General features: G+C 41.5%; 1 protein-coding gene across 3 annotated transcripts in view; it reads left to right on the forward strand.

Annotated features, from left to right (window-relative positions):
- FAM53B (family with sequence similarity 53 member B) overlaps positions 1 to 18,427 on the forward strand; it is a 126,884-nt gene that overhangs the window by 18,850 nt on the left and 89,607 nt on the right. For all 3 annotated transcript variants that reach the window (XM_074959188.1, XM_074959189.1, XM_074959190.1), the window contains exon 2: positions 16,313 to 16,558. In XM_074959188.1, coding sequence (XP_074815289.1) covers positions 16,490 to 16,558 — 69 coding nt within the window. In that variant the 5' untranslated portion in view covers positions 16,313 to 16,489. The remainder of the gene's footprint in view (positions 1 to 16,312; positions 16,559 to 18,427) is intronic.

An 18,427-nucleotide genomic window follows, 5' to 3' on the forward strand; every position in this document is an offset into this window, starting at 1 on the left:
TAGTTTGCTGGGTTCTTATCCATCAATTGGTATTTGCTGCTTGCAGTTACTAATTTTGCTCTTTTTTCCCCTTTCAGTTGCCAAGAAGGAAAATGCAAAAGCACTGCCAGCACTACGTCCTTAATCTGAGAAGGAACAGCAACTGAGATGACTCGGACAAACCACCTCTGACCCTCTCCTGTCATTTCTCTCTATCCCTTTCCGCTGTTTGTTTGTAAGGGAGTCTTTCCCCTGCCACTCCTATTCCTTAAGAGCAAGGGGACAATAAACTGATGTTGTTTTTCACTGACCAGATGGTGTATAATTTTCCTTTAATTACTCTTAATTCTTTCAGTTTAAATTTGTACCTAGAGATGGGCTCCAACCAAAATATTCAGATCTGGGTCTGTGTTTAGATTTCAAACTCTCCCAGCCTTTGGGGATATTTGTATTTAAGGTTTTGTGTTTGGCTCATTATAAAGATCAGGGCTGTTTGCAAAATTTGAAGGCATTTTGCATTTGAAGGTTTGCATTTTGATATCTGCTCGCTCCAAGTGCAGGGGTGTTTGGGACCAGGACTTGGTTCAGGCCCATCTCTACTTGCTTTAGTTATTTATATGTGATTGTGGGTAACCGTTGTTGTTTTTGTGATTTAGGGATAATCGTGGAACTCACAAGTGGGGTTGCACTTGGTCAGCCCTAATGACTGAAAGCTGCCATGCGTTCTGTTTACAGTGCAGCTCGTTTGAAGGTGTGCTTGTAACAGTAAATCTTTGGCTCTGCCTATAGCTGTCATTATTATTAGCATAGCTGTAGAGGACAACCGCTTAGTCTAGAACTATCCTGTACTGGCAATTATCCTCCCCACTTGAGTGATACGGGTTTCTTTGAAGAGAACCTCTCTCCTGCATTAAGATGTTAAACATAAATGAAGAGATCATGTGGGTTAGAGAGCCAAGCAAAGCTGCAGAGCTTCTGTCTTCTTAAACACCAGCATTTATTACTTTGCCCTTTGTTATATGTGTAGTTTAAGTGTTAAATCAAGGCAAGTCTTTTACTTATTAATTGTGAAAGTGTATCTTTATCTTGTTAGCCAGGCAAAACGTTATGGTGTCACTACCACTGGCAGGAAAACTGGGAGACTTCATAGTCCTGCTTTTTTTTTTTTTTTTTATGGCTGAACCATTAAGTCAAGACAAAATTATAGTCTCATGATAGAATTGTTCCTCTCCACGCAATTAAAGTGGTTCTTTTTTATTTATTGAAATCTTTCGCAACACTTGACAGCTACCTGAGTTATATCAGTTCCCTTTATTGTGGTGAGGCTGAATCACTGTTCTGCATGGTTAAGTTGAAGAGGAATGCTGTGGAAAGGAGCGTCGCCTCTTATCATAGAAAGAAGTAGTGTCTTGTTTCTTGGCAAAGAGCTACATGCTGAACTGTAATGAAATGGCAGGAGGATTGTGGTTGCCCTACTATAAATTTTACAACTAAATCCTAGATTTGGGTGTAATAGGTTACTATATTTTTTATAAACTTTACTTTTTCCTTAACATTGTGCTTTTCCATCTAAACAGATTCAGATAAATGACCAAACACACAATAAGTTATGAGGTAAAATGAATTAGAAAAGTGTTTAGGAGACAGTTGGAACTGGGGTTGGGAAAAGATTTATAACAATCCTTTATCCTTGCCCGTTACCTTTCATCTTTTATCCACGGCTCTCCAGAGGCCAGATCCAAAGCCCTTGGAAGTTAGTGGAAAGACTCTCATTGACTACTATGAATTTGAGTCAGTCTCAATGAACTTTACAAATATTAATCAAGCCTTGCAATATGCCTTGTGAGGTAGATAAGTATTATAGCCATTTTACAGATGGAGAATCTAAGGGCTGGTCTACACTAACTCTGTAAGTTGATCTAAATTATGCTGGTTCAGTTACATAAGTTATGTAACTGAAGTCGATGTAACGTAGGTTGCCTTACAGAGGTGTCTACACCGTGCTGTGTTAATGGGAGAGTGCCCTCCCATCGACTTAGAGTGTCTTCACCAGACCTGCTAAATTGACACCGCTGCATCGATCAGAGCAGTGCTGGTTTAACCAGTAGCGTAGACATGGCCTAAGACTGATAAAACTTGGGCTTGTGTGACGTAAAATACTCTTCTCGGCCCCAAAATGGTGGTAGGGATGTTTTATTGTGCTGTGTAGATTTTCTCCTCCTAAATGAAAACATTCTTCATTAATTATTTTGCAGAGTGTCAGAAACAGACCTAAATTACTCTAGAAAGGGGGCAAAATACACAGAACTGAGCCCCTATCATGTCCACTACAGAAGTTAAATTATTTCCTGAAAGAGTGAGGAAATGAGACCACATGTCAAATAATTATTAGAATAAACTTTAATCATACAGGGTTTTCCAAAATAGAAAAAAAAATGAAGTAAACATCAAAGTGAATATGGACCTCTTATCATTTCAGATGCCGATTCTGAGATATCTAAATTGCACAGAATGAGGATCTATTTGAACTGTAGCCTTTAATATCTCCATTCTTATCAGAATCTCTTTCTATTAATATTTAGTCAGCCCTCCAGTTTTGTTTGAAACCTTCTAGGGAAGTATGGCTGTTGTCACATGGACAGTCTCCCCTGACTGGGCAGAAGTATTACACAATATTTATAGCTTTAATTATACCTTTCAGCACATAACTACTGTCCCATACAAATTTTCTGGAGCAATTTGGATTCCTGTGAGAATGCTGGTTGATTTCTAATTTTTGTTTTAAATCTACAGGATGACTTGGAACTGGGAATTTTTTTTCTGTTGCAGAGCTCTGTCTGTGCTTATGCCGTCCTCTGATGACATACCTGCTATACTTTGAAGAGTATGTGCCTGATTCTGACACCCTTATGTGTGATGTAAAAACACTTCACGCCAAAAGAGGTCCCGCTGACTTCAGCAGAACCACTTACTGAGTAATGGACTAGTGAGCACGGGTAAGGGTATCAGAATCTGGTCATAGAAGCAAAGAGAGACTGAAATCTTCAGTATACTGGCCAAATTCTAGCAGAGCACTGCGTACATAAAGCACTCTTCAGAAAACCCTCCTATGCTAAGGAAAGCTAATCCTTCAAAATTCCAGGTAAGAAGTTGGGGATGGACATTTTGGGGCAGGGTGTTTGGCCTGCATGCTTTTGAACCTAGAGTCCCATATTCAGCGGTGGTTTTGCTGCATGTAGAGATTATAATCTGTGTAAAGGGGAGGGGATTTTTGTGTGTATATGCGGCTCCATTGCCAGTCAGAATATGGGTGTAGAATCTGGCCTAAGGGGACTTGGTTTGGACAATGAAACTTGTACATTGTCTAAAACTTGTCAAATAAGATTTGCAAACTGAGTAATTGTTCACATACATGATCTTCAAGTTTGTGATTTTCTGCTATGTGGAAGTGAGGTTTGCATTTTCCACAGTGAAGCCCCACTGCTTTTCCTCTTTGAGAGCCACTGGTGTAAAAATTACTTGTTCCCTTCTATGTCTCACATTCATTTTTCTGTAACTTTACTCGTGGTGTTATTTGCAACGGCTGGATTGCATTTACTGACCTCTCTTGCCCTGGTACAAGGAAAATGTTGCCTTTTCAGCAGTCTTCTAAATAGTAGCTGCCAAAAGATGAACTTAGCTTGGAGACTTGGCCTCACCTACCCTTTCTTATTGAAGCAGATATTTGAGTTGGACTTGGATATAAAGAGCTATTTTGTCACATTTTGCAGTATGGTGATGTGGAAGCTTTTCACAAATGGCCAAATTGGTTCTCAGTTACACTAGTGTAGCTTTGGAGTATTTCTATTGATTTCTGTAGAGTTAACTCAAGAGTTACATAAAGAGCAAATTCTGGACCTAAGTATTTTTATTCCATCACATTTCACAAAGTTTTGAAATTTCACAAAGCTTGTTACAGATTCAGAAGTGAATGGCAATTCTTAGGATGAGCAAAGAGATTTGATTCAGAAATGAAAATGACTGGTTCATTTATTCTTTCCTTTTCTTTTAACAGACACTGTTATATGTTTTGCAAAGCAAAACAGATGCCTGAATTGATTTTACTCTTGCAGTAATCAAAGGAACATTACCATGAGAGTATTTCATTCAAAAATTGAATCTTAGTTCAATCACTTCAGCTATGCTAAACACAGCTTTTTCACTGATGTTTTTTAGCAACCAAATTATTAAAAAAATCAATGCGGAAATGCAATCTGTATTCCAAGATCTATCAAATTTTACTGTTTTTGAGATATATAAATGTAAAATAAGGATCAATTTCTGATTTTCTGTATCCTCTTCTTATAAATGGATTTTATATTAGACTTTCTACTGAGAGATAAATTATTTGCAGCTGAGTAATTTTTGAATTTGTTCTGTACAGAGGGTCACTGTTACAAGAGAGTTTGAAATCTGTGTTTGCTGGTAAAGCACACATACTTGCCCACATTCTTCAGGGTAGAGAGTACGGAGGACAGGGTGGTATATGTGTACGTCATATTAAGTATTGGTCATGCTCCCTTCAGTCATGGCATAGTAGCTGAAATATGTTACAGCTTAATACATCTCTATGGTTGAGTCTCTTTTCCATACTTTTCATTGTGGTTGATGAAGGAGATGCAACTTTGAATAAATTGTAGGGTTTTGCCTAGTGTTTCATTGCTGAATTTGGAGCTGTATTCTGTGCATACCCAAAACTTCCATGGAGGCCACAGTAATATTTGCCTGAATGAGAACAGCAGCACTAAGACTGTAATCATTACAAGCATAATGTGTGGTATTCTTTCATTTACTGGGCATTACCTTTTAATCCCACGAATGAATCTTTGTCTGAGCAACTCGATTATTGCAAATACACAAAAGAGTGCTTCATGTCACTTAGGGGCTAAGAAAGGAGCTTCCCCCGACCTTGTTGGCTGAAAGGATGATGGTGGCCAAGACATGGGACTATGAGATTGAGAAGACAGAGCAAATGTGGGATCTTAGGGCGCTAAACTGGACTCTGAGGACTAAAAGGGCAGAGAGGAGGGAATAAAGTATTGTCAGTATTGTTTTGTCAAAATATCAGTTGCAAAATTGTTCCATAGTTTTCATTCATTCCTATCAGTATGGAATCTAATCTAAAAGTATCTAAGTATCTGCCTATAGTATCAGTCTGATTCTCTACCTGCCTCCCATACAGGGTGAAATCCATTTCACCTTCGTTAAGCCCACGTATCTATGTGGGTGAGTTCACAGATGCTGGGGAGCTGGAATGTACCCCCCCCCAACCCAAGGCCAGAGTTCAGAGCAGCTGCCATTCCAGTTTATAGGATGGAATAATGGCCATGGCCTCTCTGCACAGTTGCACAGGATAGTGATGCCACTGGATCTGTGTACAGGTAGATTTGTGGACCAGACCCTCATTGTATAAAGTCCTTTGAGATTTACTGATGACAAATGTTATATAAAAGAGAACGGTTTTGTTATTATTATTGTGGCCCTGCACACAAGACTATGTGGGACTGGCTCAGAGACCTTTTTGCTGCATGCAGAGGATGTTCCACCAGTGGATGCCTGGTGCACCCCGGTTTGGGGCTTATGTGGTGCAGAGGTCCTTTGACTGGCCCTCTGCATCATGGAGAAATCTCTCCCCTAGAGAACAGTGATGGTGCGGTCTGATATCATGTTCAGAATCTTTGTACTGACATGAGTTTGGGATAGCTGCTTTACTCACAGGTGGCAAAGTTTTACAGGTCATTACAAGCGAGTGCAGATAAAACTTCTGTGCCACACCACCTTGTATTCTATGTATACCACATATGTTACATACTATTTTAGAAATGTTTTAGAAGGGGTTTTAAATGTTTTCATGCTTTTTTTATCCTTCAGCCAGTAAAGCCAGGCTTCCCTAGTTACCAGAACCACTTCGTGCTTCAGTTTCTTCATCCGTAAAGTGGGGACAGTAATAGCTACCCAACTTTGTAGACCGCTCTGAGCAGTGTGGATGAAAAGAGCTAGTTGTAATCAAGCGAAGACATGATCCATGAAGAAGGGCCAGTAAACTGTAGGGAGAGGAAATACATTTCTGAATCATGAAGGAGGTTCTGCTGTGTGATGACATACACAACAATTTATTTGTTCATTAATTAATTTGACAGTAACAAGAGAAATGTACCATTAATTTACAGTATCAACAGCAAAAAATTGTAGACTAGCCTTAAGAAACTCTTCTGGCCATTGATGTTAATTGATAAAATAATACAAATTATGTAGGGTGTTGGCTTCACTTCTAAGTTTCAACACGGGTTACCTCTATCTTCAAACAGCATGAACATTTGTTTTGGCGTTTGATCACAAGACCTAGTGGCCTTACGTGACACTTAGCAATGTTGCTTTCTTCTTCTCATAATGCTGTTTGCTCGAAGAACAAACACTTGGTTGCTGTGATATTGTCCCAGAGAGCAGCTTTAAGATAACCCTGATTCCTCCTATAAAACTGTCAGGGCTACTACATGTGCTTCCACTCAGTCTGAATTTAGAAGTGGTAAATATGGGGGAAATTATTTGCTTGATGTTTCCAATTTCCATGAACGTAGTACTGTTGCTAGAGATAATACTAAAGATAGATATAACCATGTCCGCAATATATTTCTAGGTATGGTTATAGGACCAGTGGTTTTCAGTAGTATTCAGCTGGGTGGTAGTTGGGGAGGGACATAATTTATACCAAAAAGTAAATGTGAAGAAGGTAAGGGGAAGATTTGGACACATTATCATATTGAGTTTGCCTATGCATTAGTTCTCAGTAATGTAGCACTCTGCCCATAGCATTCCTATTGCAGAAGTGAGTCCTAAGAAATCAGGATGTATAAATAACCTTTGGCAGAAGCCGTGGAGTATAAAGAACAAACATGAGCAGAAAAGTAATTCACTTTGCCTCCAGAAGGACTGATCACGGGTGTAAACATGAAATTTGCATCGAGTTTTATAAAAAAGAAAGCCCTTAGCTATTGCCACTGAACTGCAATATACTCACAGAAATACAGCAAGCACAAAGAAGACTAAAGAGAAGTGATACACCCTCCCTTATGACATGTAGCACTGGAGCCCTATGAAACTCACTCTCTCCCATTGTCCCACAAAATGAGATTTTTCTGCTTCTGTTTTAAGGGGACACTGTCCAGCAGTATAGGCCTAAAATTTTGGTTTTGTAGAAAGCAAGGGTTTTATAAGACTGTGATAAGGCATAAAAATACTCCTTAAGTCCAAGAAGAGCCTTTCACATGGGTGATCAAGATGGGGATATAAAAGCAAACAAGCTGTTGCAGTAGCAGTTATCTACGGGGAAAGGTGTGACTCTTTTCTCCCAGCTTGCTAAAAGCTGGGAAGACCTTGGGGGTTGTTACCGCATTTTCTGAGACTTTGTTCTTATCTTTGAATCTTTGTGTTAATAAAGCCAGCCCTGAAGAAAGGGACTTGAACTGGACTATAGTTTGGGCTTTTATTTTACCTTTCCTAGCTAGTATACCTGCACCACTAGTTTACACAGACTCAATGTGAACTGAAGTGTTGGCTTAATTATTTTGTAAATTTCAGTGGTTATAGCAGTTCTGAGATCTAAACTTTCCCATGCAGCCTGGAGAAACCCGGACATAATAGCACTGTGCTGGTGCAGGAGAACCAGAACATGATGTTTCACTGTCTGAGCTGGGTAAAGCATGAAAAGTAAATATGCAGCAAAAATGCAAATTATATTTTGAAATGTCTTTCCATTTTAGTAATCTACTCAACCTTGAAGGTCCACTGGAAAGGAATCTTAGGGTGACATTGCATTGTGCTGTCCGTAGTGTAATATTATGTCATTAAAGTCTTCCCTGAGCCACAGATGGCTCATCAGGCTGACATGGGAATTAGGCATGTCAGTTTCCATAGCCACAGGTACAGATGGGAGTGATGTGGTGAGCATCACTTCCAGCCACCTTTGACTTCCCTAGCCTATGGATCAGGTCCCTTTTGCAGCTGGGTGAACTGGAAGCAGACTGTCAGTGTGAGATTGAGTGAGACTAAAATCCACAACCTCCAGGACTGTAGTCAAGCACCTTGACCACTCGGCTACCACACTTTGATGCACTCTGATTATAGCAAAGGAGTACTTGTAGCACCTTGGAGACTCTAGGGTACCGATGTGGGGATCTGCATGAAAGACCCCCTAAGCTTATTCTTACCAGCTTAGGTTAAAAACTTCCCCAAGGTACAAACTTTGCCTTGTCCTTGAACAGTATGCTGCCACCACCAAGTGATTTAAACAAAGAACAGGGAAAGAGACCACTTGGAGACATCTTCCCCCAAAATATCCCCCCAAGCCCTACACCCCTTTCCTGGGGAAGGCTTGATAACAATATCCTCACCAGTTGGTACAGGTGAACACAGACCCAAGCTCACAAAAGCTTATGCTCAAATAAATTTGTTAGTTTCTAAGGTGCCACAAGTACTCCTTTTCTTTTTGCGAATACAGACTAACACGGCTGCTACTCTGAAATCTGATTATAGTGGCTCTTTGTGTCTCCAGTCTGTGCTGCCTAGTCTTTCTTCCTCCTGGCTGCTGAGAGGTAAGAGGAGGTGTCTGTCTCCTGTATATGTCTTTTCTCTGTCTGCTTCTGAGCTGCTTGTACCTTGTAACCTCTTGGTTCATTTGCTCAGCACTATCATGCTACTTCCTGTGTGTTAAGTGGTGGGGACAGTGCACTTATGATAGGCATTCTTATGACAGGCTTACCTGGGAACAGGCAGAGTAAGAAAGTTCTGATTAAATGTGTGAACCCTGCAAGAACTGATTGTAGGGCCCAAAATGAGTATTACAGACTTAGGTGTTATCAGCAAATAGAAATAGGCCAAAGTTGGAATGCTGTGGAAAATTGAGCTGTGCTGTAAGTGGATGGAACTTCACTGAAATCAGTGGAGTTGTGCCTGCTTACCTCAGGGCTGAATTTAGCTCCTTGCATCTGATTCCATTTGAATTTCAAAGTTGGGTGCAATGGGGTTTTCCTCTTTGAATCTCTGGATCTGAACCCACCACTGAGGTTCTGGTATATGGCTGGACTCAAAAGTGCAGGAGGCCTTTTTTCCAGATCTATTTCAGATTCAGTCCAAGATGGTGGAAAACTAATGAGATTAACTGGTCTAGTGAGATTTCAGTCAGTTTGGTGATGAAATCTCACCAGAACAGTTCACAAGATGTCAGCACTATCTAACTCTAGCTCAGGTTCTGCCTTAAACTCAGCTTAAGCCTAATCTTGATCCAGGTATGAATATTATCTCCTCATCTCATGTCAGCTGAGGAAAATGTATTGTTTTAAAATATTTGGTTTTTATCTAAATAAGTGTCTCTTTAGAAACATCGGCCCAATTGAAAACTGAAGCCTACACCTACAATAGACAAGAAAACTGTACACAAATATATACACTGGCTTTCTTCAAAAAGAGAAAAGTTAATAAAAAGAAGGTAGAAAGCCTGAGGGACATTCTGTTTCTTGTATCATTGGTTTTCATGAATAGGGCATGACAGGGCATGGCTGTGCTCAGGTCACACCTTGCCTCAGGAGTGTTATGAGGCAGGATGGAAAGCCAAAGATTACATTTCAGTGGAAAGTTTGACTTTTCTCTTGGTGGCAAGGGTTTTGAAAAATCTATCATCAAGTGGTAGTTAAAACAAAGAAGTCCGAGTTGAAAATAGACCACCCATGAGTGGACAAACTGAGGGAGACCTGAACAGAAGGAGAACTTCAGATGATCTTAAAACCCAGTTTAGAAGACCCTATGTTTCTCTTTTTTGCACATAGGGAGCTTATTACTACTATACTGTTGCCACATTCTGAAATCCTCACTTATGGCCAGACCAAGATGCCTTGGGGGCACGCAGAACAGAGTACACCATAGTATGTCCAACCAAGGAAGAGTCCTTTTGCCTGAACTTGTCATTGTTGCTGCCTCCTGGGTAGTGCAGTCTTAGGTGTGTATAGGACCTTGTTGCAGAAGCATTAATCATTACCTTAGGGAAAGATAATTATTAGTAGAGAAATCATGCCCTATTAATAAGGAACTTTGCTTAACTGTTTGAATGTTGCTGAGTGCTCCAGGCACTGTACATCCTAACTTTCCACTTACTTATAATCAATAATAATGATACTTTGCATTTTTATAACACTTTCCATCTGATGATCTCAAAGCACTTTAGAAACACACTGAATTCAACCACATGACACCTCTGGAAAGAGGGGAAATATAGTTACCCCCATTTTATAGTTGGGGGAAACAGATACACGGAGAGATCAAATGACTTACCGCTGATGACCCAGGAAGTTTGTGGCAGAACAAAACCAAAATGCAAATATCACCATTCCAAGCCCTGTGGTTTAACCATTCTCTCTTCTCTATGCCTACAGAATGGTAATGGCAGCACAGAGATTAGCAGTGAAAGAGTTAAATCATTACTGTGAACTGGATCTTGAAGTTTCCCAGGGACTGTCTCCTGAAGTGGGAGGGATTTATGGAGCTACAGAATGGGTAGGGTCTTTGGCCTCCCAACCCAGTGGATCGTGGTGGTGAGAGAGAGGTAGGGAAGCTGCAGTCTAGCAGAGAGAGAAGACATCCACATGGAGGGCTGGCCACTTTGCAAAATTCTGCTGGAGCTGTGGCATTGGCTGAGTAGCACTAGCAGCCACAGATCGTGGTTAAAGCAGATCAAATTTGGAGAGGGAGCTCAGCAATTCTGGTGGCTGTAAGTCAGCACTGGTGTTAATGTCACGTGGTTAAGTACTGTTGCACCATCTTGTGGGATGGGATGTGGCACAGGAAAGAACAAGAACAAGAGAGTAAGTATACCTGAAAGGTATCATCTATGTCCCCGAGCAGGCCCTGAGCCATCCTGGAGGGGATGGACAGCTGGTATCCGCTCTCTCTCCCTCTTTCCCTCTCTGCCCCCTTGAGGGGAGGGGGAACCAGAAGGGACACAGATCTTCCTGCAGAAGAAGGGAGGCAGATAGGGGAATCCCAGCTTGGACAGCTCTTCTCCAATTAGGTGCTGCTCGACCTACTGACGGGAAGGCTTGGAGCCCTATAAACTCCTAGCCAGGCCCCAGCTCCTGCTGCTCCCACTTCAGATTCTCCCACCCAACGAGTCTTCATTTCACCAGCCACTGAAGAGGCAGGAAGAGGAGGAACTCTGGTGGAGCTCTGCACCTCTTCCCTTACCCCCAATCCCAAAAGAAGAGAGGAAAAAGAACTCTCCTTCTTGTGTTAGTGGAGGACGGGGAGCTGTGGCTCTCACAAGCTCCCTCTTACTTTAATGTCTGTTGAGCAACTCGCTTGCTGGTTTGACGCCAACGTACCTTGTTCAGCATCCCTAATGTCAGGGCTCAGGCCTCTGTGAAGTCACTAACTCAGCCACTTCAACTTGCTGGCCTTTTCTCAAGGGCAGGCCTCTGATGTCACTGACTCAACAGTGCTTGTTTGCTGGTCTGATGTCAGTGCATAGGCCTTTGTGGTATCATTGACTCATCTCCTTTAGCTGGCTAGGCTTATGTCAAGGTGGAGGAATCTCTGAGGGGAATGACTTTAGCTTATTGGTCAAATGTCAGGGCAGGTCATTGGCTCAGTAGTCTACCTTGTAGTGCAGATGCCAAGGCACAGGCCTCTGGGAGCTTACTGTCCAAGTGCTCAAGTTTTCTGGATTGATGTCAAAGCTAAGGCCTCATTGAGGTCACTAGTTCAGTAGCTTTAGTATGTTGGGATGATATTAAGAGACAGGCTTCTGGAAGCGCTCTCTCATACCTCTCGCTTGCTGGTCTGAAGCCAAGGTGTGCATCTTTGTCAAGTTACTGGCTCAGCCCCTTTCCCTTTAGAGGCCTGTGTTGAAGTAAAGGCCTCTGTGTGGTTACTGGATCTGCACTTGCAGCTTGCTGCTCCGATGTCAAGGGACAAGCCATGCTGATGTCACTGGATGAGTACTTCCAGCTTGACGAGCCTTTGTGAGGTTATTGCTCAGCTCCCACTGCTGGTTACATGTAGAGGTCAAGGCAGAGGACTCTCTGAAGTTACTGACCAGTAACTAGAGGTTACTGAGATTACCTCTAGATTGCTGGTCTGATGTCAAGGAATAGGCCTTTATGAGGTCTTTGGATCAAGAACCTTAAGCTTTTGGGGTATATGCGATGGCCTAGCGTTTTGTGAGGCCTCTGGCTCTGGATTGATAGGATGATGCAAAGCACAAGCTACAGTGAGCTCAGTGCCCTTCATTTGTTGGGCTGATGTGGAAGCACTGGTCTCTGTAAGGTTACTGGCTCAGCACAGAAAGCACCTAGCAACAAAGGCAGCATTATCTCTTTAGCCGATGGATCTTTGTTCGGACATTTATGGGACAGATGATTCTCTGCTCCATGCTCAACCACAATACATCTAGGAGACTTGACCCTATAAAATAGTAGTGGGGACTTCCATGGGGATCACCTGGAAGAGGAGATGAATCAGCAGAGCCACAGCTGTTCCGGGTAGGGTCTCCTAAGTTTCCTCTCTTTCCACAAGCAAAGGAGATGCTGGGATATTACAGGTAGAAATGCTAATTTTAAACCTGATTCCCACCCCCTCCTATAGGCTGAAAATAGCTGCAAGTGTGGCATTACAGAAACCCTACATACTCCAGAAATGTTGTAAGCCTGTGAAAAGAATAGCTTTGAGATTGGCATTTTGTATTTCTCTTGTATTTGCACAAAGTTTAAGTGACTATTGGAAAGCAGCTTTCTTTAAGAAAGTGGCCTCTCTCTCACAGGACCAGGAAAGGTTTGCATTTTTTTACAAAAAGAAAAGGAGTACTTGTGGCACCTTAGAGACTAACCAATTTACTTGAGCATGAGCTTTCGTGAGCTACAGCTCAAAGCTCATGCTCAAATAAATTGGTTAGTCTCTAAGGTGCCACAAGTACTCCTTTTCTTTTTGCGAATACAGACTAACACGGCTGTTACTCTGAAACCTGTCATTTTTTTACAGCTATTAAAGTCAGCAAATCACATAAAATACCACATAAGTGGTCAAGACACCAGTGAGAGTTTGTCTAGGCACCCCTTGCCTATGTACTAGTCTTCATAACAAAAATACTTGTAAGCAGTAAGAGTTTCCTCTATGTTCTGGCCCCCAAATTTCCTTCCCACCACTGTGACATGGCAGGCTGTGTGCTGGTTGTTTGCCAGGCTGCATTTCTAGTAGTGCTATATGGATTTGGTTGGCAAAGTGCTTTGGGATCCTGCCTACAAAACACTTGACAGTGGCTAAGCAGAAGGGAGGCCATTATATACCAGATATGATTGTTTCAATGTCACTTTGTCCTCCTTCCCACACATCTGTTTGTTTATCTTCATCTATTGCTCCCATGTCATAGGTTTAGATTGTTAGCTCTTTTAAGGCAGGCACAGTCTACACAGAGCCTAGCACAATGGGGTGCCCATCCCTGAATGGGACCTCTAAGTGCTGCCAGAATATAAATACATATATGATAAATAATACTAAAATGCTGTAATATAGAGATGTAAATCACTGGGATGTGCTAGTTAGTGCTTCTGTGGCTTGCCTGCTACAGGAGAGATTCAGAAGTGCACAGCTGTGGGTCACAGCCCCTATACTGTGTATAGGTTAAGCAGATTCTTCTTTAGCTCAAGCTTTAGGAGGCTGTGCATTTATAGGAGTACTTGAGTTCTATCTCTGCTATTGACGTGAAGTTCTGAACAGCGTGCCGCAGAGTAACAACTGGGCAGACTGCGGCTATTGCCCTATTATTACAGTGCTCTGCAGTTTGGACTATGGGGGTGTGAATAGCAGCGCATACCGAAGTGCTTCACTATAACTCCCCCATCTGGACACTGCGGGCGCGAAATAAAGGGGTCCTACTTCACGCTAACGTAATTCTTCAAACGGGAGTCTGATGTGATTGATTTCTGGGCCTCTCCCCACTCTGCCTTTTTTACATTGCACACTACTTGCACAAACCCAGGCTATCTGTATTACAAATATGTGGTTTGATTTTGGATAATTATGTGTAATTATGATTGCCTGAAATTCTTTGCTTTTAGCTTTGACAGTTTCCACCTGGTCATTGGGTTGGTCACAGATTTATGTGGAAGCTACCAGTGCATTAAGTTGACCAATCTAACGTGAGAATCTTGAGTCTCTACCATTGGCCCTTTTGAACCGTAAATCATAAGAAAAAAAAGTATCGATTCTTCCCTCTCCCCTTCCCCCAGTTTTGCACTCTGAGTGAACCTTGCTCTCACAAGACAATAGTAGGTAATTTTTTTTTTTTTACTAGCCAGCTGGTCTTTAACTGAACAATCTCAATAATATCCACCACAAACTCTAATCCAAATAAACAAGAAAATATGATTTACAATCTGCAAAGCCAATCAATATCAGTCCATAATGAGTTTTAATGCTTAGCAACATATTCTTAAATGTTATTCTTTCATATAGCAATTTCTTTTTAATTGCATATTAGGAGATAAGGATTTTGTGTTTTTCAAATCATTTATATGAATTATTTTTTCAGTTGCTTTAACCATAATACAGCAAAATGGTGAAAGAGGATTAGGGGAATTATTTAGGAAAAACACTGATTTCTATAATCAGATCTGAATTGCAATCTGTCTGGTTTTGAATAGCAGTAAATTTGCCACAGAGACTGCCAGAAGCTGAGAAATGATTGGGCTACTATTACTGAATATTTGGTAGTCTGCTCAGTACCATGGAAGTCTTACTTGATTTCTTTCTTTTTAAGACACACTGGGGCTTAATTCTGAAGCCCTTATTTCACCTTTTAGTCAGGTGAAATTCCCAAGTAAAGACTAAAGTAAAAAGTAAACTAAGACTGAGTGGAGAATTGTGGCCCTTGGGATTTGTGGATGGAGAACTCTTCCTCTCCCCACATGAAAGGGGGAATCAGCTAAGTCCACCACTCCATTGCCTTCTTCACAAGGGTTTTTTGTGGATCCAGGAATCCATGAGGGGGTGGGAAGCAGTGGAGATCATCAGAGGAAAGTTAATGCAATCAGAAAAGTGCCACTCCCTGCTGGGAAACCCCTAGCTTGGGAGTTTCTAGCAGAGCCCCAGGATGTCCAGAACTGATCTGGAGGCACAGGGCCTTTGTGAGATTGGTCCTGGGACCTTGGTGGATCCCTGTTTCAGAACCTTAATTTCTATTTTATAGGGGACAGAGCCTAGTGACCACTTTTTAATAGAGGAATTCAGAGAAAAGTCCAGAAAGGGAACCACATGGCGTTCCCTGGCCCAATGCATGTATTTCTCCATAGGGAAGTTGTCTGACCATAAGTAAAAATTTCAGAATTTGGCTTATGGATTTACTGGGTGTTTTGCTGGCACAAGAATTGATTAGAAACTGAGTGAAGATTTCAGGATTTGGCCCTGATAGAATTAAGTCAGAGTCAGAGGTGGTGCTAACCCATTGGGGGTCCTAAGCAGGAATAGTCCCCCTCCCTTCAACACATTCCGATAGGGGGTCCCCTTGAGTTGCTCTGGGCCCTAAGCAATTTCTTAATCTGCTTATGCCTCGTGCCAGCTCTGTTCAGAGTAGAGCTCAAGTAGCTACAACATCCCTGGAACTACTGACTAATAATACTTCGCGTTTCTATGGTGCCTTTCATCTGAGGAGCTCAAAGCTCTTATTCATCTTTAGAACAAATACTAAAACTACAGGAAGGTAGAACACACCAGACTTTGTGGTGGAAGAGCACTATATTTAATTTTTGAAAGCATCCTAAAATGACTGTTTTGTGGATAATGATGTGACTTTTACCTATCAGTGCATGTCATCAGTTGTGTAATATCCGTGTCTCTAGTTTAGTATAGATATCACAGCCAAAAGGATTTTAAGCACTGTTAACATATTTATGCATTTTAATACTTACATTACTCCATGTCATTTTATTTGCATCTTACATTTCATGAAATTTCCTATCCTCTAATGTGGTTAAACACAGAGTAAGGTAATGAGATGCAGTGTATCTTGAAGACATTTTTTTAAAAGTAACATGAATTTGAAGTAAATATTCCCCTTAAGTAGCCAGTAGCCAAGACAAGATTATTGCAGTAATTTTACACAATTCACAGGCTGATGTGTAGCCCATTGTTTCACTGACTACAGCACCCAAAATTTATCACATCTTTTCCCATCCTTCCCTCACAGCCTTGCACTTAACTCTCTGGTTTGTGAAAATGCTTGAAAAATGTTTGTGTCTTTCTTTTGTGTATGCAGGGAGTTAACAAGAGTTGGAAACTACGGTCAACCCATCCTGTGAGTGAAGCAGATGGGAGTTGGTTCTGTTGAACTTTTCACTTGGGAAAATGCATTAAAAAAGAAGCGTTGCTAGAACATGGCTGATGCTGACCTTTGCCTGTACTGTAATGGATCCCAGTGCATGATTTCATTACCATGGTGATGATCTTAACCAAAACGCTGGAAAACAAAGGTGCTGACTCTGTGACATGCGGGACTGAGCTGGTAAGATATGTAAAATCTTAATGACAAACTATCTTCCTGCTGATAGCTGCACTGTAGCTGTATAATATGTGTTTCAAATTTAGGGCCAGATCCTCAGTTGGTGTAAAATGGTGTAGCTCCAGACACTTCAGCTGAACTACATCCATTTACACCAGCTGAGCATCTGGCCCTTAGTAAATAACAGGAATGCCGTGGTTTTCGTATATGTGAATCTCAATCTATTGCCATAGAATAAACACATTAAAAAACTGGATAAACACCAACTAGATGAATAGCTTGGATTAGAAGTTGCCTGACTAACAGTGAACAGATGGTCACCGGTAATAGTAAGATGAGCAAGTGGGGAGCAGTATTAAGTGGGGGGTGGCAAGGGTCAGAACTGTGTAACTTAACAGTTTTGTTAAGAATCTAGAGAAAAATGCGAATTCAAACACCATCAAATGAGCTGGCAGCACAGAAAAATCAGAGAGGCAACAAACACACAGAAAGACCAAATTACATTGCCAAGTGAATTGGGGAGAGTGGAACAGTGGGCTGAGTGTACCTAAGGAGAAGAAATAAATGGCACAGATGCAAATTAGGGGCAACTGCCTGGAAAGCAATGAGTGCAAAAATGACCTGGGGGTGATAATAGAGAGCAATCTGAATAGGCTCTCAAAGTGCCAAATAGTCAATGCTAGTCTCAGACGTGTTTATATATAGTGGCATTCAGGAGAATTATTCACAGTCTAGAAAGAAATTAGAACAAGGTGCTGTTGCCTGGAAAATGCTTTGGGAGTTTCAGAAAAGATGCACAAGTACAAATACTCCTCTCTCTCCCTCCCCACCCCAGAAGAAGCAGAGACCTCCACCCCCTTAACTGACAGATCCGCCAAAGATCAATGCGGATTGTGGGGGAAAGCAACGGGCAGCTGCCTATAGCACAGCTGATGTCCCTGTGGAAGGAGGAGGAGCTTCTGTAGGGTTAGAGGAAGCATGTTGCAGAAGCTGAACTTCACCCTTCTGTGGGCACAGGGTCCCCTCTGAGAGCAATCTAGGAGGCATACGACTCAAATGTCTCCCAAAGAGGAGGTGAATATGTTCTATGAGGGAGCAAAGCCCTTGTCTGAACATACATTGTTTTGGTCATTAGCCAATAAAGGAAAAAATATGAAAAACATGATGAAATTTAACTGGTCTGAAAGATTCCCCCAGGCAGGCCTTCTGCAACCCATTGGCTAAAGTTCACTTGAAAGTTATTGGATTAAGTGGGTGGGCAAAGGGAAGTGACAAAGTGTCATGTACAAGCTTCTAATGAGATTTGGTGGCTGTGGGAGACTCACTGGTTTGGGATGAGTAGAAATTATTCTGTGCACTATGGAGCCACATGGAACCAGTCCACTGTAAAACAACAAAAGCAGCCCTTCCATTTCCTTTGCTGGGGGCAAAATTGTTAGCTTTTGATATACTGCAGACTCGTTAGAATGTAATTGCCTCGCTGCAGGGCCCTTGGTTATTAATTGCTTGTTAGCACTTTTGGTGCTGTGTAAATACAATAATAAAAATGGGTCTGGATATAAATTTCTAATTTTCTGGGATGTTACATTGGTGCAGATGTTCACACAGGGGCCTGATCCAAAGTCCACTGAATACAGTGGGAGTCTTTGTAATGACTTCAGTGGGCTTTGGATCCGGCCCAAAGAGTAGAAACCAAACAGTGAAAATTGAATAAAATCTAAAACCAAATCTAAAACCACATATAAAAAACAAAAGACCGGAAAAAACCTCCCAACCCCCGCCCCCAGTGAATTAGTTCACTGTTTTACTTCCCAGTTTTGATGTAAAACTCAAATCTTATGAAATGGCAATCGCACTTAATATAGGAACATA

Source organism: Natator depressus, chromosome 7 (genome assembly GCF_965152275.1).
Source record: "Natator depressus isolate rNatDep1 chromosome 7, rNatDep2.hap1, whole genome shotgun sequence".
Lineage (NCBI taxonomy): Eukaryota > Metazoa > Chordata > Testudines > Cheloniidae > Natator > Natator depressus.